Source organism: Geotrypetes seraphini, chromosome 12, assembly GCF_902459505.1.
Source record: "Geotrypetes seraphini chromosome 12, aGeoSer1.1, whole genome shotgun sequence".
Taxonomy (NCBI): domain Eukaryota; kingdom Metazoa; phylum Chordata; class Amphibia; order Gymnophiona; family Dermophiidae; genus Geotrypetes; species Geotrypetes seraphini.
In genome coordinates this window covers 23,119,671-23,142,563 of record NC_047095.1, presented here as the reverse complement: position 1 = coordinate 23,142,563, position 22,893 = coordinate 23,119,671, and the positions used below count along the sequence as shown (strand labels likewise).

Genomic DNA, 22,893 nt, shown 5'->3' with positions numbered 1-22,893 from the left:
CGGAGCTGAGTGAGAGAGTGGTACATATGTTTGAAATCCAGTAGACGATGTGAAGGCAAGTATTTGAAATAGGTTGGCATGGTCTTAATCCAGTATTTCAAATACGACGTGAAGTAAAAATTATAATTTAAGACTCTATTGGCCAACATAGAATTTTGGTACAAACGCCTCCCAAACTTGTCTATCAAACTACCTTCAAGCCCAGGAGGTACCACAGCGTACACTTTAGAAGGGGCTGACTTCTTCAGAGTAGACTCCACAATGAGAGATTGGTGAGACAACTGGGGTTTTTCAAAACCTTGAGAAGTAATAATTTTATACTGAGTGTCCAGTTTCCTAGGGGTTGCAGGCACAGAGTATGGGGTTTCCAAATTCTTACAAAAGGTGTGCTTCAGGATGCCATTCATAGGAAGCTTAAGAAGTTCTTTAGGAGGATATTTGATTTCTAATTCCTCCATGTACTCCTTGGAATATTTAGAGTCTGCCATCATCTTTATCGCAAGGTCCTACCCATCTGTCTAATGAAACGGGTAAATGAGATAGGTTCCGATGGTGAGGTTTCCAATGAGAACTGGAATGAGGAGAACACTCTGCTTGGGAACCATAAGCTTCCGTGGAGGAAGGTGAAACCCCATGAGTAGATTGAAAATGAAGAATCTTTGGGAATGGAAGAAGGGTACCGTGCCTCTTGGAACAGTACTGAGTTGAAGAAGCAGGTGATGCAGAGCGCTTCCGCTTAGCTGAGCATGAAGGAGATGCTTGGATTTGTTAGCATGTTTTCCAGATTTTGAAGATGGAGGGTGAGGAGATGAATGTCTGGAGTGATTTGATCTGTGTCCAGAAGCACGATTCTGTTTACGCACCCGCTTTGGAGAAGCTGAACGGTACCAAGAAGAGCTATGCTTCAGAGAAGGTGACCGATGCTTCGATGACCAATGCTTTGGTGAAGGTGAAAACTGATGTTTCAGTGCAGGTGAAGAATGATGCCTCGGTGAAGAGGAACGATGCCTCGGTGAAGGTGAGGAGCATTGCTTCAACGAAGGTGAAGAATGACTCCTTGATGTAGGAGACTGAAGCTTTGAGGATCGATGCTTCGGTGAAATGTAGATCGGCAAATGGAGTGATCAACTATAGATGCCATGTGATCTAGAAGACACATCATTTGACATGCAGTGATATGTAGAAGAGAGCAGTCCCTTTCCTGGGAGGGCTCTCCAAGTACCGCCCCGGACATCCTGTATTCGTGCATGAGATTTTTGTTACCAACATGCATCACTTTACACTTATCCATGTTGAACCTCATCTGCCATGTCGATGCCCATTCCTCGAGCTTGATTATGTCATGTTGCAGATCTTCGCAATCCCCCTGCGTCTTTACTACTCTGAATAACTTTGTATCATCCGCAAATTTAATCACCTCACTCATCATACCTATGTCCAGATCATTTATAAAGATATTAAAGAGCACGGGTCCAAGCACCGAGTCCTGCGGCACCCCACTGGTGACCCTCTTCCAGTCCGAGTATTGTCCATTTACCCCCACTCTCTGTTTCCTATGCTCCAGCCAGTTTTTAATCCACGTTAGTTTCACCCTCAATTCCATGGCTTGCAATTTTCCGAAGTAGTCATTCATGCAGAACCTTGTCGAACGCCTTCTGAAAATCCAGATATACAATGTCGACTGGATCGCCCTTGTCTATCTGTCTGTTTACTCCCTCAAAGAAGTGCAGCAAGTTCATCAAACACGATCTGCCTTTGCTAAAACCGTGGTGACTGGTCCTCATCAGCCCGTGTCAGTCAAGGTGATCAATGATGCTGTCCTTTATCAGTGACTCTACCATCTTTCCCAGTACCGAGGTCAGATTCACCGGTCTGTAGTTCCCCGGATTTCCCCTCAAACCTTTCTTGAAGATCGGTGTAACATTCGCCACCTTCCAGTCTTCCGGAATCTTTGATCTAGAGGATGTGGTAAGAGCGGATAGCATAGCTGGTTTTAAGAAAGGTTTGGACAAGTTCCTGGAGGAAAAGTCCTTAGTCTGTTATTGAGAAAGACAAGGGGGAAGCCACTGCTTGCCCTGTATTGGTATCAACGTAAATGGCTATTAAATAGCTGGAATCCAATGTAATAACTTCAACAACCAAAAACTTCCAGTACTATCTACAAAAACTTTTTCAACCAGACCTAGTATCAATTAGGAATGGTAAAGATTCTCAGAGGGTTAAACTACCCCAATGGTTCCCGTGAAGCAAATCACTGATTCCGATCTTCATTGGATCAAATTTTCATTAATTCTTTTTAAAATTTTATTATTTCATTAATTCATATATATTTTTAGCATTTCATTGTTAGTAAAGTACTTAGCTTAGATGTAACAGCGAAGACTTTAAGGGAGTGCCTCTACCAACATGCCCATGTTTCAGATTACTTTCGTCAGGGTTGAGGCTCCCAATTTTAAATTATCAAGCATCCGAGAAACCGCTCCTCTCCATAGGTAATCATGTTTTAACATCTAAGCTAAGTACTTTACTAACAATGAAATGCTAAAAATATATATGAATTAATGAAATAATAAAATTTTAAAAAGAATTAATGAAAATTTGATCCAATGAAGATTGGTTTTGATTGCCCTGTATTGGTAGCATGGAATATTGCTACACCTTGGGTTTTGGCCAGGTACTAGTGACCTGGATTGGCCACCGTGAGAACGGGCTACTGGGCTTGATGGACCATTGGTTTGACCCAATAAGGTTATTCTTATGTTCTTATGTGATGGGATTTCTTGTAACTGACTGTAAAACCAAGAGGTTCTAGAAGATGTATAGCTGAATCCATGGCTAGATGAGCTTTTTGAGTTGTCAGTGCCTTGATCAACCAGTAGTCTAGATAAGAGAACACATGAAAGCTGCAACAGGGGAAATTCTGTATAGGACACCAGTCTCAGTAGCCACCTAAAGAGTGAATGAGAATTGCAAACTAGTGTCCTAGACAGAATCGCATCTGCTCTAACGGACAGATGCCTAACCCAGCCTAACTGCCCGATTCTCTCACCAGTGCCCATGTCACAGGCGCCGGTTAGAGAATCGCATCTGAGGGATCCCTTGCCATCATGGCAAGGGAATCCCCCTGCTGTGATCAGCTGAGTGGCTGTGGCAGGAACCTCCTCTGTGAAGTCTGCCAGAAGGGATGCCCACTTCCTCCTGCACCTGAACATCCCCCAGAACTTCCCCAAAATTCTCAATCCTGCCCCCCCAAAAAAAGTACCGTGGCATGAGGGATTCTCACTCCCTCCTTCCCTCCTGAAGATCCGGGCAGGAGGGATGCTTTAGGCAATCAAGGCCTTAGGCCCCTCCCCTCCAGAATGCACTGGAAAGGGGAAGGCCTGCCAGCTGGAGAGAGTAAGCATCCCTCAAACTGGACTTTCTTCTGGACAGGTACGGGGGTGCTGGGAGAATCTACAGGTTTGGGGGGGTGCCAGGAGGGATGTCGCTGGTTGGGAGTTGTTGAGAAGTTCCAGGGGGGTATTGGCAAAAGAGAGTGGGCATCCCTCCTGCCCAGCTCTTCAGGAGGGGTCCGGGGCAGGAGGGAGTGGGCGTCTATTTGAAATGTAGGTCAGGGAGATGTCCAGGGCAGTTTAAGCTCATCTAAGTCCATTTCCGGGTGAAACCAGACCCCAGCCAAGCTTGGGTAAGCTTAAGTGTCCCAACATGTCTCCCTCAACTGCGACAACCACCTACAGTGTAGGCAGCCTGCCTTGGGGTTTGGGGGGGGGGGGTTAATATGCATCCTGATTGGCTGGACATCCGTTTATAGAATCTGTCCATCTGTGAATACTCTGGGTGCTGATGCTAGACCAAATGGAAGTCCCTTGCATTTGAAGTGACATGTGCCTACTCGAAAGCGAAGTTATTTCCGGTCTTTTTCGGTAATTATGAAATACTTCATGTAGAACTCTTGGCCCCTTTCCTGCAAAGGAACTTGTTCAATGGCGTTGAGCTGGAGGAGTGCCAAGAGCTCTTGGCAAATGAGGGTGGTAGACATTGAGATGTCGAAACATACGACGAAGTGAACATGCAGGGAAGTGGCAACTATGTCGCTGAGAAATACTTCTAAATGTTCTATGACGTCGATCCACTGAATGTCTAAACCACAAAGATGATTTTCTATGTCTCGATGATGTAGCTCTCTTGGACCTAGAACATTGATGGTATGGAGTCTGAGATCTGGCTCTCGATGGAAGCTTGGAGCACTGCTTGGACTAAGGTGGATATGTTGTGGCAAAGGCTTGCACCACATGGGACTGTAACACACCAGCCAACTCCATTTGTACCAATTCTCTGATTTGGTCCAGTAAGGATGGCACCAGTACTGTGGTAGTCATTGGTACAGATTGTGAAGATGTATTAGGTGTCAAGGCATTAATGACCTGGATGATGAGGCATGCCTCTGAGGGGACACCACTGTAAGGACGGCGATCTTGTCTCTGTGTGTCGACGCTTGAGATTCATCAAAGGTGGTGATGCCCGAGACGATGTCTATGTATGTTTGGATGGGGAAGAGCGTTTATACTTCTTAGACTTTTTAGCTGACACCTCTGAGGTACCGATACTGATGATGGTCTCTGGGTATCAGCGTCATCCTCTATGCATCTCAAGTTATCCTGAAAAGTTTTTCAAATTGGAGTTGATGAGCCTTAAGTGACCTCTTCTGCAGACTAGAACAGTGCAGGAAAGAATTAAGACAGTGTTCAGGACCTAGGCACTGGACACACCAGTTATGTGACAGTCAGTGGCTGAAATGGTCCTGTTTCACCGAGTGCACCACTTGAAGCCACTGAAACACACCAACATCGAGGGGAAGACCACCAACATAAAATCAAAGGATTCAATCATCCTAGGAGGTCGAGTAGATATAGAACTGAAAAAGGCTCAATGCTCCTGAACTGAGAACAAGCTGATATGAGCCTAAAGGCCCAAAAACAAAAAGTCAGTAAAATTGTGAAAAAAAATTTACAGAAAAGAAAATGAAATAATGAAGAAACAAAAGGAAAAATATGAACAGGAAGGCACCTGAACTATTAAAGTTTGACATGCTGGTAAAAACACAACTTCTCAGTTCCGCGGAAAACTGAGAACTGATGGTGGGAAGGCACCGGTGGTCTCAAGATTTTTCAAGTCTTTTAAATGACAGTACACTTTTGCACTGTCCATACCGGGCGCTGTGGATATCACTCCCATGTAAGAATATGATGTCTGCTTGTCCTAGGATAAAGGCCTAGATGCACAAAAGTCAGTAGGTATTACCGACTAGCTCACTGGCCAATTCCCCAACAGTGAATGGAGGTGCAAATCATTTGCATGCAAAAGTGACCGATTCAATCGCTCAGTGAGTGCCTGACAGATGCGCAAAGCCCTAACAGCAGTGACAGGGAAGGCAGCCTCCTATCACTGCTGTTAGGGCTTCTGGTTTGGTTTGGTTTTTAATGGCACAGATGTTGTGAGTGTGTTATACACAACCTGTCCCCTTTTTTTTTTTTTTTTTTAAAAAGCCTCCAGCGCCATGCCCTCCCACCCTGTGCCAGCACCCCGAGCCACCATCCATCCCCTCCCCAACCCGCTGCAAAATGGCAGGAGGGATGTCCACTCCCTCCTGCCACAAAGCAACTCCCTCCCTCACCCCCCCAAAAAGGCAGGAGGGATACTTGCTCCCTCCTGCCAAGAAGGAACTCCCTTCCCCCACTCGAAAAAGACAGGAGGGATGCCCACTCCCTCCTGCCACGAAGTAACTCCCTCCCCCTCCCCGAAAAAAAAGGCAGGAGGGATGCCTACTCCCTCCTGCCACTGGAGGCACTCCACCCCCTCCAGGTCTCCCTGCCCTGTATCTCTTAAAAATTTGGGAGTAGGAGGTACTGAGACCACCACCTGCTCCTCCCTCCTACGACACTGGGCCTAAAGCCCTTCCCCGGTGCATCATGTGATGCACAGAGGAGAGGCCTAAAGCCCGGCATTCTGGACAGCACATCAGAGGAAGCAGGAGGGACTGAGCACTCCTCCTGCTCCCTAACAAAAATGTATGGGGGAGGGGGCCTCGTGGGGGAGGCACCCTCCTGCCTTTCTTTTTTTTTGGGGGGAGGGGGTGGTCTTTCCTGGCAGGAAGGAGTGAACATCTATCCTGCCGTTTTGCAACGGGGCGGGGGGAGGTCAATCAGGATGGCAGGAGAGAGTGGGCATCCCTCATGCCATTTGTTTTAGGTTCGGGTAGGGTGCCGCGTTTGTTGGGGGGGGGGGAGGGCGCACACGATTGTAATAATGTACTGCTATTTCGAAAATTACTTAAAGCTCATTTTTTCATCTTAGCTTTTAGCTGTCTCTCCTGCATCTAATAAGATATTTGACGATGACTAATATTTTTGTTGATTGATGGTTTGGTTTTGCGGTTGTTGGTTTTTTACCATTTTACTATGTAAGTTTTGCAATGTGATATAAAATGTAATGTAAACTTCAACCTTTACTTTGTATACTTGTAAGCCACTTAGGTGATAAGCGGATAATAAATTTTTAAAATAAAATAAATAGACCATTAGGAAATATATACTATGGTTTGATTCCAGCCTTATGCTATGTTTAAAGGAGTTTTCCATTTTAAGTTTTCCCTATGCCTTTAGCTACTATATTATATATGTGGCACCACCTTTGTTTCCTTATGAAAACAGTTAGTGAAACTGGCTTTACAGGAGTGTTTCATCCATTAACAATCCCTGGTAACAAGATTCCTTGCAACCCTCCTAGAAAGAAAATCTGGTCTTATAAGATACAGAAAGGCATTGCAAATGGTCTAAATGTCCAAACTATTCTGTAAGGAAAATAAGTTGTTAAACCAGTAAAATATGATAAAAATATGTGCTGGCCAAATTTGAATTCTCAAACAACCTGTACAAAGTCACTTTTAAAATAATGTATTTTTCATTGCTGCTGAATTTAAAAAGATTTTAACAGGGTATAAAGATTGCTATATATCAAACTATAAAATGCACCAAGGTTTTAGGATGGGAAAACTAGGAAAAAATGTTCCTGTTTCGGTGAGAGAGCAACTGGAAATACTGCCACCTCCCTCTCTCTCTAGCCACTATTCCTATTCTCTTCCTGCAACCCACCACCCTCTGGATCTCCTTCCAGTGGTTAGAGGAATAGGCTCTGCCAGCTGTCCTGGGCCTCTTTCAGTCTTTGGTGGATGGTAGGCTGGGCTCTCCCAACTGCTTCTCTTTGAAAAAGTAAAGGCAGCTGGGCACCAGACATCAGTTGGAAGATACCGTCATCCCAACAACCATCATGACAAAAAAAGTAGCCCAAAATAAAGCGTGTTTTATGATGGAATAAATATGATAATTAAGCTACAAAAAGGATGTTTTTATAACTAGTTGATACAACAGATCAATGAACTAATCAGTAATTTCAAACATTATGAAGTACCTATTATAATTTAATGAATTTCATAAATATTGTCCTTTTTGCTTCTACTATAAATAAAATTCAGAATATACAACAAAAGATCTGAATTTATGAAGATACTTGCTCTGCATTACTTAAGTTCCACAAAAAAAACTACAAGGTTTATCCATAGGCCTGATAATGTTTAATACTGGCATGCAGCAGAATCACATTTATGCCTAGTGTCCATCAGGGTAATATGCCTTTTCATCTTTAGACTCCAACACAACCTAAATCACCCAAGACTGCCCCAAATACTGTCTCAATTTAAAATAGAAAGGTTTGATTATATGGTGACTTAGAAGGCCAAATACTACCTGCATAAAGACCAGCATTTGTTGAAATCATATAAAATTAGTACTTGCTACTAACTGGATAAATGATTTTGAATATTGGGCACAGTGTATATATTCTAAGCTCTTTGTACAAATCAAAAGCAGGATAAAAATCAGCCCAAATGTATGGAAGGATTAGGTTCTTACCTCATTAATCTTCTTTATAGTAGACAGATACTCTATTCCTGAACAAGCAGGTAGTTAACCTCACGAGAACTCTTGTAGGGAGATTCATTTGTATTATTTTTCTCTGCCTTTCATTCATCTGGGCTGTCCCTCAATTCCTCAGTTCATATCAAAGCCGATGATCAGCCCTGGAGAGGAAATAAAATAGGGAGAAACATGTCTGTTCATACCATTAAACATATAATAGACTGCTACTACTATCCATTCAGTTGTGTCCAACCGTTGGATACCCTGTAGGCCAGTGCTTGCCATGCTTCCTTGTTTTCCTCGACTTCTTTCAATTGCTTGATATTCATTCCCGTGTCATTCTAGATGGTGTTCATTCCCATATAATAGACAACCAAACTTAAACATTTGCAAAATGTAACAAGGTGAAAAAAAGACAAGTCACCAACTTGAGCATAACCTGCACTGAGTGTGGAAATTTTATAGATAACACCTAGATTCTCCAATATGGCAGTCACAGCCACTATTTTTGTCAAGGCTGGACAAAACAAAGAATGAAGATGTCCAAAGTGTCAGGCATCATAGAGACAGGAAGCAGGAAAATGTACATCTGACAGGGTGGGCTTCAGGAATGGAGTGCCTCTCCACAGATAGAAGATTAACAAGGTAAAAACCTAATCTTTCCTTCTGGTGAGACAGACACTCCATTCCTGAACTAGTTGGTTGTAACAGAGCTGTCCCTCAAGCTTAGGGTAGTACAGATAAACCTGTCACCAGAACCAAACACTCGAATGTGGAATCCTGCTTGGCTGCCACATCTACTCCGTAAAACTTCATGAACATATGAGGATGTAGAGAAGGCCAAGTGGCGGCACTAGATTTCTTTTGGGGATACTGCCGAAGATTCTGCCCATGATGAAGTAATGTTTCTCGTTGAATGTGCTGTTACGGATATAGGTGGATGTTTTCCACTTCCAATAGAAGCTGAAAAAATTGCCATATGGATCTATCTTGCAAAAGTCGCTTTCGAGGCTGGTTGACCTTTATAGGCCACCCCAGCCAGTACAAACAGATGATCTAACAATCAAAAAACGTTCTTAACTTCAAAATACCATAGTAAGAATCTGCGCACATCCAATGATTTCAACACCTGATCGCTTTTACTCAATCCAGAGGGTGTGACTCAATTGTATCTTGTAGCGCTACAGAAATAGTAGTAGTAGGTAAGCATATTTCCTGGTTTATGTGGAAGCTGGAAACCACTTTCAGTAAGTAAGATGGGAATGTGCGCTACACAATGCCTGAATCTGAATTCCTAAGAAATGGATCTCTGCAGGACAAAACCTGAAGTTCCAAAACTCTTCAGGTGGCAGTGATTGCCACCAAAAACACCGTCTTGATGATGAGGTTCATCATGGAAGCTTGATCCATAGGTTCATAGGATGCTCTTACTAGCACCCAGAAGACCAGATTAAGATTCCATGTTGGAAAAGGCTGTTACACCGAGGGCAGAGCCGTCACATGCCCTTCAAATACCTGGCTACATCTGAATGTGTGGCTATGATGCTCTTATTAATCCTGGGCCCAAAACAGGAGAACCCCGCAATTTGAACCTTCGGGGAACCAACTGCTAGGCCTTTTTATAGACCTCCCAGTAGGAATGCGAGTATCCCCAAGATCAGAGCCAAGCTTGGGTCTGCACTGCTAATAGCACACCAAGTTTGGAAGCACTTCCAGGCTGTCACATATGCTGCTATACTCGACTTCTTCCTGCATCTTAGAATAGTGGAGACCACTCCATCCGAATAGCATTCTGGACCTAGCATGAGTACCCGGGGATGACATTAAAGTTTGAGACTTTGATCCCTTTGCTGACTGATCAGGTCTGCATACCACAGTCATCTTGGCCAGGCTGGTGCTACTAGAATCACCTGGTGTGCCATGATCCTGCACAGGAGTCAGCCTATCATGGGCCATGGAGGGAAGGCATACAGAAGACCTGCCTTTGGCCAAGGCTGGACCAGGGTGTCCAGGCCATTGCTTCCTGGCTCACGTCTTCAACTGAAGAATCGAACCACCTTCTTCTTGGTAGCCAATACCATAAGATCGAATGGTGGGCACCCCCACCAATTCACAATGCAGGTGAAGGCTTCTTAAGCAGTGACCACTCTACGGGATCCAGGGTCTTCCAGATGAGGAAATCTGCTTGCACATTGTCTACTCCTGCTACATGCACTGCTGAGAGTGCCAGAAGATAGGCCTCCGCCCATCAAAATGGCATCTAGGCTTCCAAGCACAGAGTAGCGCTCTTGGTGCCCTCTTGGTGATTGACATAGGCTACCGCCATTGCGTGTCCAAGAAAACTCAAACCACTTTGTTCTATAACACACTCCCGAACTTCTAGAGCATCAGGTTGATGATTCAAAGTTCCAAGCAGTTGATCAACCACTTCCTCTGGGAAGGAGACTGGCATCCCTGAACTGGATGCCCCTCACAATGCGCCCCCTCCTCCTCAGCCATATAGGCTGGCATCTGGCATCATAGTCACCCAAGAAGAGATACAGAAGGGACCAACTCTGGTGAGAGACTGGGGTTTGAACTACCAGATTAGACTGCAACGGATTTCCGCTGTCCAAGGAAGCTGCTGGTGAAGCGCATCACTCTGCGGGCACCATCAGGAAAGGAGCACAACCTGGAGCAGATGCAAGTGTGCTCTTGCACAGCGGACTATGTCCATGGTCACAACTATTGATCCCAGAACCTGCAAAGAATACCATGCCGTCGAATATGACTCGCTCCAAAATTCCTGTATCTGATGAAGCAGCTTTTCTTTATGGGCTTCTGGAAGAAAATCTTTGCCTTCCCTGGTGTCAGATAGGCTTCTGTCAAATCCAGGGAGATGAGAAATTTCCCCAGCATCACCAACGCAATCACCGATCTCACCATCTCCATTTGGAAACGTGGTATCTTAAGGAGGAACTGAAAGAAATCTCGATGAATTTGGAAGAAGAACAAAGCCAAATCAACAAGTTAAAAAAAGTGATAAATCGCCTGGACCGGATGATATACATCCCAGGGTACTAAAAGAACTCAAACATGAAATTGATGACCTGCTGTTAGTGATCTGTAACCAGTCGCTAAAATCGTCTGTAGTACCTGAAGATTGGAGGATGGCCAATGTTACACTGATTTTTAAAAAGGGCTCCAGGGGAAATCCAAGAAATTATAGACCGGTAAGCCTCACTTTGGTGCCGGGCAAAATGGTAGAAACAATTATAAAAACTAAAATTGTGGATCATGTAGACAAACATGATTTAATGAGACAGAATCAGCATGGGTTCAGCTAAGGGAGATCTTGCTTCACCAATTTGCTTGACTTCTTTGAAGGTGTGAATTAACATGTAGATAAAGGTAAGTGTATCTAGATTTTCAGAACACTTTTGATAAAGTTCCTCACGAGAGGTTTTCAATCTGACCATAGACAAAATGACAGCTCTATAGGATTTACAAAGGAACACAGATGTGGTGATCCAGTCCACAGATAAAGGAGGAGCCATTGTGGTCCCAGCGATATCTGATTACAATGAGAAGATTTTGAATCAATTAAATGCTCCGGGGACTATGTGCATTTGGACAGTGACCCGACTGCTGGTCTTCAAACCAGAATCTCAGAGTTGATTCAATAAGGCCTGGAGAAAAAATATCTTACACCTTCTGAATGTGGATTTTTGCATGTTACAAGTCCCAAGTGTCCGATACTATATACTCTCCCCAAAATACACAAAAGATTAGACCATCCCCCTGGAAGATCGATTGTGTCGGGAATGGAGTCTTTACTCAAACCTTTGTCAGATTTTGTGGACTGTTTTTTTACAGCCTTTTGTGAAGCAAACATTTTCTTATGTTAAGGATACCGCAGATTTTCTATGCAAGATTACTAACATTTCATTCACTGACCCCTCTGAAGTTTGGATGGTTATGCTAGACGTTCACTCTCTTTACACTGTTATTCCTCAGGAGGAGGCTCTGACGGTGATTTCTAAATTTTTGAACCAACATCCCTCTCCTACACGAATACCCACTGATTTTCTGGTTGGCTTAGCCAGACTTGTCATGTGTGAGAACTTTTTCATGTATGATGGACAATATTATAAACAAACTTCTGGTGTTGCCATGGGGGCCACTATGGCTCCATCCGTAGCAAATCTTTTTATGTCAGACTTTGAAGATCATTGGCTTCATCAGTTCCCTCAGTTTCATTTAGTTTTGAAATGGATGAGGTACATTGATGATATCTTTTTTTTTTGGATGGGCGACCATGTTTCTTTGCTTTCTTTTGTTGACTGACTTAACAACTGCCACCCCAAGATAAAATTCTCTGTACAATGCAGTACCACACACATTACATTTTTAGATGTGAAAATTATGAGGGATCAAAATATTTCCTGTATAAGCTATGTTGTTGATAATTTCAAATTAAAAAATTGTCTTAATCTATCTTTGTGTACAAAATACTCATGCTTGGTATAATTTGTTGGAAAATAAATAATTTAAAAAAAATAAAATAAAATATCTTCTTACCAAGTCCACTGAAGACAGGGACTTCGGAAAATTCAAAAAGCGTAAATTATTTCTCCTTAACTGGTTTTCCAGATATTCAATCTACCTTTGGACCAAGTTCTTATCTTTCACTAAAACCACTCCAAGATTTTGTGCTTCCTCTACCTTTTTTTCTAAAGATGATACTTTCTCTAATTGTTGAACTGAGTCTTGGGACTGGGAAGCAATTTTTTCAGAAAAACTTTTTAATTCACCTTCCATTTTGTACAGTTTTCAAAAAAGAGGAATTTAAATCTGTATGTCCTCCCAGAGTACTTCTAAATTTATAATGGCTAGTTTCTCAATCCTCACCACTACAGTAGGTTCAGAAGGAATTTTTCCCCCACATGCCCCACTCATAATTCTAAATGGCAAGAATTTTTGCGCAGTGGACACCTTCGATGGTATACCCTCCTACTTTTTATTAGAGCTGAACAAAGTTTGGACAAATTCAAAAGTAAAATGTTTTTTGTTTAAAGAAGCCTACAAATGAGATTTCCAATTCTTTAGTTTTTTAATTTTGAAACTAACTTCCTACTTCTCCTTACCCTACTGTGTTATCTTTTCATGTTTACTTTACTTAAGAATTGTAGTTCTCCCTGCTTTTCCTCTTGTTTACACCCATCCTTTCCCAATAAAGTATGTCTAATTATATGAAGATTTTTTCTACTACTTGTTGTTCGTTTCCCCATTTTATATTTTTAACTTTTTAAATGTACAACGCTTGAAATATTATGTTAAGCGTTTAATCAAATTTTTAATAAACTATGAAACTATCGGAGAGGGGTTTCCGTAAAGCAGTGAAGAGGTCTGAATTTCTCCCAAACTCCTCATTGCTGTTATCCCTCCAAAAGACTTTTTCCAGGTTGAAGGGAGTACTGTGTGGTTCTCGGGACTGGACAAGATCCCGTTCCTACTGTCACTGCTCGCCTGAGTTTGTAGAGAGGAAGAAACAGACGTCATGGGTCCGACGGATGACCAAAAATCCTCCAAAGTGGTTTGCCTCATCAGCGGTATCTGGCTGGGGACTAGAGCCTTCGCTTTCCCCTTCCTCTTGCCCATTATAACAGCAAGAGAAGACCAATAGACTCAGACTTCAGGAAAACAGACAGACATTTTTCATACTAACCAAAGTCAAAAACCAATACAATACAACTTATCCCATAATTTTAAACAGGGAATCATTGCGGCCTACAGCAAGATGAGTTACATTTGTGATATAGTGTTAGAGATAAGCGAGCTTAACATTTGTTAGGTTAGTTTTAGGGTGGCAGCCTGTGGGATGAAGAGGACTGTGATGAGTTGAGACCATTGGGGGTAGAGAGATGTTTTTAATCCTTTCCTGAAAAGGTAGTGTGTGGGGAGTTGTCGCAGATAGACTGTTCGAGATATGTGGCCCTAGGAACTCAATGGTGGAGTTAAACATCCTGTTCTAACGTACACCTTGAGAGGATGAAAACGGTATCTTAAATCGCTACGTGTTCATTGAATTGAGGAAGGTGTGTGAGATTGGAATGCTGGCCACTAGTCTGCTGTGCAATTTTAGGATTTTTCAGGTAGGGGAACACAGGAGAACATGCAGAAACCTTCAAAACCCCATTTTTCAAACTTCCCCCAATTCACCTCACAGGCTGTGACAGCCTTTACTCACAGAGATGTGCTGCAGCCTGCCTCAGCTCGCTTACAGAAGCTGGAAACAGAGAATCACTGCCTCTTGCTAGGAATGCCTCTTTGACACAGATCTTTGGGCTGCCAGTCTGATCCATGCCTGACTGCATTTCCACCCTTGCGGACCGAAGGACGTGCATCGGGATGTGCAAAGGTGAGAAGACATAGCTTGTGAGACACTGTCAAGATTCCTAAGAGTGCCTAATAGCCTGCGCTCGACCCCTGTTTAGCTGAGACAACTTCAGGGATGGTCCTAAGTTTCAAAGAAATCTAAGCCACTGGGATGGGCCTGTCAGTTACAGACCGATGTCTGTGTGTTCACAGTGCAGGCAGAGCAAAGAAAACGCTCTGAGCACAAGAATCTTGAAAGAAAAGGACTAAAAATACTGAATAAAATAATAAAAAGGAGAGAGCAGAATAAGCACACTTCTGCTGGCACACATGCACAAGGAAAAAACTGTAGCTGGAGCTAAGGAACCCAGTGAAGTACACAGGAGACACAGAGAAAAATCCGAACTAGATTCCTTCTACAGATGGCACACGGCCATGAGTACACTATCCACTTGTCTAGAATGTCTCACCTATTGTACTCGAACAAGGCTTATAAGGTGCAACTCAATTTAGAACTTTCTACCTCCACAGGCAGTGTGAAATGGCACTGCGGAAGTACTGTATTGAAGCAAAATGATAAAACCTAATAATGCAGTGTCTTCTAAATTACAAATCTAAATGAAAAGAGTTATTCTAGCTCTATACAATGTATCTTTTCTAAATACTGTACATGTAAAGTTTAAATAATTATAACAACTGCAGAATTAGAATGCATGAACAGCAGAACATAATCAGTTGAGAAACAGATAAGGTACAGTGCTGCCAGGCTCCTTACCCATTGCTGCTGCTGGAGCTCCCTGATGGTATGCTGAGCTTGCTCCAGTTTAGTGCTAGCCTCATCACTCTGCTGTTTGATGGTGGCCAGTTCCCGTTTTATGAGGTAGTTTTCCTCAGCCTCCTGGGCCCTTGTCACTTGTCCCTTTGGACATAATTTTTTTTATAAAGCAACTGAAGACAAATGCAAGACCGCCTTTGTAATGTTTAGCAATTTACTTTATAATCTTCAAAATCTTCCCAAGGACCACAGGATTGGCAGCAGTTTTAAAAAGTGATCCTTAGTAGCAGTCTAGAAAAGTTCTATTAGTCATTCACTGAAAAATAGTGACTTCCCTTACTAACTAAAAAATGCAAGCACAAATTTCAGTATAATTTTGCATTCAATATAGGTTTAGTACATGCAAAAAACTTGGTTATACATGCACAGATCTGTTAGAGATTGAGTTATCCACATTAAGGGAACGTGCTAAAACAATTTAGCAACAAAATTGATTGCTGAATTTGTTGTACTATATGTTTTGAGTATGGTTAGCAATAAAGCGGATTATAAACAACGTGCAGTTTGTCAGTTTCGCCTATTATTAACATTTACAAATATATAGGCAGCTGTATTAAATAACAGCAAAATATTTTAGCTCAAAACTAACATGTATTATAAAATAATGTAATTAGCAGAATGCATGTTAAAACATGCATCAAAAACAGGACTCTGTTTTGGGGAGGTGGTTTTTTTTTGGTCAAACAGTAAAATACATAAAAACTATACCTGTATTAATCTATCTGCCAAGGAAGCACTTTCCTAGGAAAAATTCAGACAGGAATATAAGGGAAATAAATATAAAAAGTAAAGTAATAAAAGAGACAACTTAAAGAATAGAAATAAAATTGCATTCCTTAATTCTTTGTCTTCCAAATGCAAGAATCTATATATTATATTCATTATCACTGAAGCAATAAAGCACAGTTACTTACCATAACAGGTGTTATCTGGGGACAGCAGGCAGATATTCTCACAAGTGGGTGACGTCATCCACAGAGCCCAGTATGGACAGTGATAAAAGTGCACTGCCACTTTAAGTTTTTAGAAACTTCGCAACTGCCCACACTGCGCATGTGCGAGTGCCTTCCCACACGATGCTGGTTTGCTAAGAAGTCAACCAGGGGAGGTGGGTGGGATATGAGAATATCTGCCTGCTCTCCCCAGATAACACCTGTTACGGTAAGTAACTGTGCTTTATCCTAGGACAAGCAGGCAGCATATTCTCACATGTGGGACTCCCTAGCTTACTGTAATGGGATGGAGGAAGAGTTGGCCATTAAAAAGAAAATAAATTCTGTAATATTGCTTGGTCGAAATGACCATCATGCTCGGAATAATAATAATAATTTTATTTTTTTATATACCGCCAAAGCCAAAATAGTTTGAGGCAGTTTCCAACAAGAAGAGCTGGACAGTCAGCGAAGAAATAACAATGAAATCCTTGAATACAATGAAGTCTTAGAATAGCAATGATGTCTGAATACATGAATATTTGTAGGGAGGAAGAGAGAGAGTGAGAGTCGCATTGTAGGGACGTCAAGTGCAAGTAAGTAGAGTACAGTGGTGAGGCTTTTTAAGAGTTCTTGGTTACAAATCAGTTGAACAGTTTGGTTTTAACTAGTTTTCTGAAGTTAAGGTAGGATGAGGAGTGCTTGATGAGATTGCCTAGCCAGTCGTTCTGTTGACATGCCTGGAAAGCAAGAGTTTTGTCAAGGAATCTTTTGTATCAGCAGTTTTTTTATTATTGGGTAGCTAAATATATGTATTCTGCGTGTGGGCCTGGTGGGACAGTCCAATTTAAAATGGGCGACCAGGTATAGGGGGGCCAAACCAAGAATGGATTTGAAACAGAGGTAGATAAATTTGAACAGCACTCTAGGGGCAGCCAATGGAGTTTTTGATAGTAGGGGGTTATGTGGTCCCATTTTTTTATATCGAAGATCAGTCGCACTGCTGAATTTTGTATTATTCGGAGTCTTTGAATGGTTTTCTTGAGAGAACTCAGATAGATGATGTTGCAATAGTCGAGCAGGTTTAAAATTAAGGATTGCACCAGTAATCGGAAGGATGCTGCATCGAAGAACTTTCTGATGGTTCTTAATTTCCAGTGTCAAGAAGCCTTTTTTGATCAGTAGCTCTGTGTGAGTATCTAGAGTGAGGTGACGGTCCAGTGTCACTCCCAGGATTTTTATGGTGTCGACAAAAGGGAAGTTCTGTCCGTTCAGGGAAATTGAAGTGTCTTTGATTTTGTCGTTCGGACTTGCCAGGAAGAATTTGGTTTTTTCGGCGTTGAATTTCAGTTTGAACTCGGTCATCCAGGATTCTAGACAGTAGTGACATTGTGAACTGACAACCAAGTAGCTGCTTCGCAAATATCATCAATGGGAGTGCAACATAAGAAAACTACTGATGCTGCCATAGCTCAGACCTCGTGGACTATAACACAGCCCTCGAGCTGCAGCCCAGTTTGAGCATGGCAGAAGGAAATACAGACTGAGTCAAAAATAATAGGAAGTGAGGAAAATGCTCTCAAAAATATACAGAAGTAAGAGGTCAAAGTCAATGACAAAAATATAACTAGAAACAAGACTTCTCAATATATAAATCAAATAATAAGGCTTGAATATAAATGTTGAAAATATAATGCAATTTTTCACATACACTCAGATTTGTGTAATCCGACCAAGAGCCGTAGCTCCTATAGTCGAACCCACCGTCCCATCACTGTGTATGACTTTGATGTGAAAGATAGTAAGTGAGGCTACATGCTCTACTGATTAATAACTTTGTTCTCAATGGCAATGAGAGGAGAAAACAACCCCTCCACTTAGCTTTAAGGTGAATTAGCAGGACCTGCTAAGTGAGCAGATATGGAAAAAATTGTAAAGGAATTGGATCCTTGGAACTCAGCTGAAGAAGAAGGGAGAAGGTTGTCTGTGCCACCGAGGAGCGATTAGGATCATGTTGGTTGATTCGCATTTGAGCTTGACCAAAGTCTTGAGAATGAGAGGAAGCTGCAAAAATGCACAGAGGAACTAGTTCATCCAATCCAGAAGAAACACATCTGCTTCAAGATGATGAGGAGAGTATGGCCTGCAGCAGAATTGAGGCAATTTATGGTTGAGGGGAGATGCAAATAGGTCTATCTGAGGAGTCCCTCATAATGAGATGTGGCATAAGACTTTAGAGTTTAGAGTCCACATGTGTGACCAAAGAAATCTGCTGAGCTTGTCAGTTAGTGTATTCTGTTTCTCTTGTACATTTATGGCTTTGAGGAATGTTTTGAGCAATTGCCCAGTTCCAAATGTGCTCAGCTTCTCAACACAGAAGAAGAGAGCCTGTTCCCTCCTGTTTGTTGATGTAGTACATTGCTACTTGATTGCCTATGCAAACAAGGATGATATGGTTGGAAAAACTCTCCTGAAAGGTTTTTAGAGCATTTCGAATTGCCCACAGCTCTAACAGGTTGATGTGGAATGTCTTCTCTTGAGCAGACCATCGTCTTGTGTCCTGAAACCATCCAGGTGAGCTCCCAAAGCATACATGAATGTGTCCACGGTGAGCACTCTCTGATGTGGTAGGGATGTGAAAAAGCAACCCCTGTAAAAATCTGTCAGATCCATCCACCACTGAAGAGATTGATGAAGAGGCGAGGTGACTGTGATCCTTCGAGACAAGGAAGCGAGGGATTCAGACCATTGAGATGTTAGGGTCCACTGAGCTGATGTGAGATGAAGTTGTGCGAAGGGGGTAACGAACTGTGGATGCCATGTGACCTATGAGTCGCATCATCTGTCTTGCTGAGACGGTTTGTAGAGTGGAGACCTGATTGCAAAAATGAAGTAAGGTGTCTTGTCTTTGCTGAGGGAGAAAATCCTATAGAAGAGTGGTGTTGAGTAGGGCTCCTATAAATGTGCTGACAGAAGAACTTTCAGAAAACTTCTTAAAACACAATTTTTTGTCAATGCTTTTTTATAGGGTCTGACTTGTCTTGATCAAAGATTAACTGTGAAATTTAAATTCTGATGTTTTGTCTCTCTTTTGTACTGTTTTTAAGTATTATGTATGTAGATATATTGTAAACCGCCTAGAATTCAGACGGTATAGAAATTTTAAAAATAAATAAATAGTTGAGAAGGTTGAAGCTGTGATTTGGGGAAGTTCACTTTGAACCCTAGAAGTTGAAAAAAATATATTGTCAACTGTGTTGCCAAGTGGACTGCTTGGGCAGATGTAGCTTTTATCAGTCCATCGTCCAGATATGGAAACACCTGAAACCCTTGAGTATGCATGGTTGTTGGCAGACAAACATAAAGGCAAGGGAGGCGTCTTTTCAACCAATGATCGAGTCTTTATTCAAAATAAGACTCGATCATTGGTTGAAAAAAAATGCCTCCCTTGCCTTTTTGTCTGCCTATATCCCAAGGCGAGGTGTTCTTCTGTTTACCTATATGCAGGGTTGTTGCCACAACCACAAGGCACTTGATGAATACTCTTGGAGAAGAAGCAAGGCCGAATAGCAGAATTTTGTATTGAAGGGTTGATGAGCTATCCGAAAATGTAGAAACTTTCTGTGATTGGGATGTATGTGTGTAGGCCTCTTTGAGGTCCAGAGAGAACAGCCAATCATTTCATTCTAGAAGTGGATATAGGGCCCCTAAAGATAGCATGCAAAACTTTTCTTTGACCAGATATTTAAGACCTCCCATCTTCTTTGGAATTAGGAAATACCTTGAGTAGAACCCCTGATTTTTCTGGGAAGGGGGAACTACTTCTATGGCATTTAGTTGAAGTAGAGCTTCGATTTCCAGAAGAAGGAACATCTGTTGAGATGTTAAGGAGGGTGGTTTGGAGGAATAGTTATAAAATGGAGAGAGCAACCTTCCCTGATGACCTTGAGGACCCAGGTGTCTATGGTGATGAGAGTCCAGCTGCGATGATACAATTGAAGTCGACCTCCAATGGGTTGAGGAAGAGGCTGAGAGGAATTTTGGCTATGCCCCCTAGAAGCACGTCAAAAACACTGGGCTGGTTTTTGAGAAGCCAAAGACTGGGCTTTATTAGGTCTCTTGTTGTTTCTGTCTCTTCGGTGGTAAAGGCTTAGAAGAAGCGGATATTGTAGGATACTGTCTCTTAAAGGAATGAGGTAGATTTTTTAGAAGGCTTAGATGGTTGAGCTTTAGTCTTAGATCTCATTAAAGAATTTCAATTCTGACCATGCTGAGTAAGTTTCTGAGTAGCAGCCTCTATCCTGTCACCAAAGAGCTCTTCACCGAAGCAAGGGATGTTTGCTAACTGATCTTGACAACTATGTCCATATCGGAGACTTGGAGTTAAGCAAGATGTCTCATAGCAACAGACATAGCAAATGCTCTGGATAACATTTCAAAAGCATCAAAAGCTGTTCTTGCCATGTACATTCATATTTGAAGAAGACTAAGTAGTCTGCTGAAAATCTGTTAGGCAGTTAGATGGAATATGCTGCTCAAAATCAGCCAACTTCTTTATGAGATGTTTAAGGTAAAAAGATATGTAGAAGTTGTAATTAAGAATTCACTTGGCCAACACAGAGCTCTAGTAAAGACGGCGATCAAATTTAACTATAGTATGACCCTCATTCATGTCCTGGTGATGCAGTGGTATAAACCCTGGAGCTGGAGGATTTTTTTTTTAAGGGTCGATTCAACAAGCAACAATTGATTTGGTAGTTGTGGTTTATCAAAGCCAGGGCAAGTTTTGATTCTATAAAGTGAGTCAATCTTTCTAGGGGCTATAGTAACAAAAAGAGGATTCTTCCAGTTCTTAAAGAGCACTTCTTTGAGGAGATTATGTAGAAGCAACTTAAGAAACTCTTTGGGAGGCTCATCAAAATCCAAGGAGCTCTGTTCTGGGCTCAGTGTCTGCCTTCAATTTGACAGATAGAGTTTTCTCCAACTGTCTGATATACTTAGTAAAGGAAAGCCCCTCAGGAGGAAATCTTCTAGGAGGGAGAGGAGAAAGATCTGATGGGATACCATAGGATTCAGGAGCAGATAATGTAGACTCATACTCAGTATCAACTTCTTGTACCCCAGGAGATTCTATGTAGGATGAAGATTTTCTAGGTTGAGATCGATGAGTGTCAGAGCGTTGAGAAGAGCTTTTTAGATGACGATTGACAATGATGGTCTTTTGGACCTGGAAGCATGGGGTGTGGATGTATGTCAATGCTGCGATGCAGAAGGTTAATGCTTCGATGCAGAGTGTCCATGCTTCGATGTAGTACATCATTGTTTTGATGGAAAGCGTTGATGCCAAAATGAAAAGCGCCAATATGATGTAGAATGGTGCCCTGATATAGACCTGTAATCGGTACCATGTGGCCTTGGAGTCTTTTGCTCAGCCTGGGCCAGAACCAAGGGAGTCAATGAAAGCACTGATATCGAGTGCAACTTAGAGAGGCCACTAAGCTTCCTCCAGAAAAACTCATAGAGTTGTTCCTTGAAGATTTGCACCGGTACCCTTAGCTCAACAGCCGGTATCATCAGTATTGCAGGGTGTTGAGGGATGGGAGGCCTCGATGAAGATGCTCACCCTGTAAGAGACACAGCCTGCACTCACGGATATTGATAGTGTCAACGTTTGGCCTGCATTGAGGTACTTGATGCTGTAGAGGCCTGCGATGCTTTCTGGGAAGAGGATGGTTTCTTAGTGGGCTTGCCTGATGGAGGAACAGCTTCCGATGTTGATACTGGTACTGCCAGTACTGATGGCTCAGATTTATCACCGGAGTCCATGGATGCCTTTAACTAGCATTTCTATAGCGTAGAACAACAAGTACAAGTGTCTACTTGATGCTCAGGCCCCAAACACTGTAGGCACCAACTGTGCAAGTCAGTGACTGAAATAGGGTGCTGGCAACGACAGCACTTTTTGAATCCGCTTGAAGGTTTAGACATGGACACAAAAATCTCGGCGGCGAGATCAAAAACCTCAATGATGAAAACGAGAAAGAGAACCGCAGCCGAATGAAGCACAAAATAAAGGCAAATATCAAAAAAAAAATTTTTTTTCTTTTTTTAAACAGACCAAAAAAGGATAAAAGAAAACAAGAAAGAAAGCCAAAGGGTCAAAGTAGAAACTATTAATGGGAAGGCAACGTGCTTTACACAGAATCCAGAAAAATAGAACTTATTTGCTTCGTGGAAAATGAAGAACTAAGGTACCACAAGCCAGTGTCAGACAGGAAGGCACCTGCGCATGCGTGGTGTGGACAGTCATGAAGTTTCTAAAAACTTAAAGTGGCAATGCAGGCTCCATGGATGACAATGCACTTTTACCAGGATCCATGGATGACATCACCCACATGTGAGAATATGCTGTCTGCTTGTTCAAGGATTTAAAAAATAAAAAACAGTATTTGAGAATTATATTCATTTGCTTTTTGTTTTATGCCTTTACTAATATGGTATTGAAATGTTACCTTAGACCAATCAATGCTCAATATGTAAAAAAATGGTTTCTAAGGTGCTCAATAAACAACTTATATCAACTTAATGAATGTTTTCAATAATTTTCTAGTCTGTTTAATAGACCTCAGAACCACTACTCCTCCGTCCCACCGAAGTGTAATCACGGGGAGATGCAAATGGTGCACTCCTCACCGGTCTATTTAATTTAAATTTTATATCATTCCTCCAATTTTTATACTTAAATTTACTTATCTTAGTAATGGCGAACTATCAGTTCTCACGGTAGACTGGCGGT

At 42.0% G+C, this 22,893-nt stretch overlaps 1 protein-coding gene across 12 annotated transcripts in view; it reads right to left on the bottom strand.

The window, feature by feature from the left end:
- Positions 1-22,893, bottom strand: part of EVI5 (ecotropic viral integration site 5) — a 363,365-nt gene that overhangs the window by 194,285 nt on the left and 146,187 nt on the right. For 10 of the 12 annotated variants that reach the window (XR_004536596.1, XM_033916075.1, XM_033916071.1 and 7 more), the window contains 2 exons: positions 15,874-15,906; positions 15,106-15,249 (listed from right to left, as the gene is read on the bottom strand). The exons of 1 other annotated variant lie outside the window; for it this stretch is intronic. Coding sequence is in view for 10 of the 11 variants with exons in the window: in XM_033916075.1 (XP_033771966.1) it covers positions 15,106-15,249; positions 15,874-15,906 (177 nt within the window). In the remaining variant the exon portion in view is untranslated. The remainder of the gene's footprint in view (positions 1-15,105; positions 15,250-15,873; positions 15,907-22,893) is intronic. One more of the 12 variants, XM_033916074.1, reaches the window with a different exon arrangement.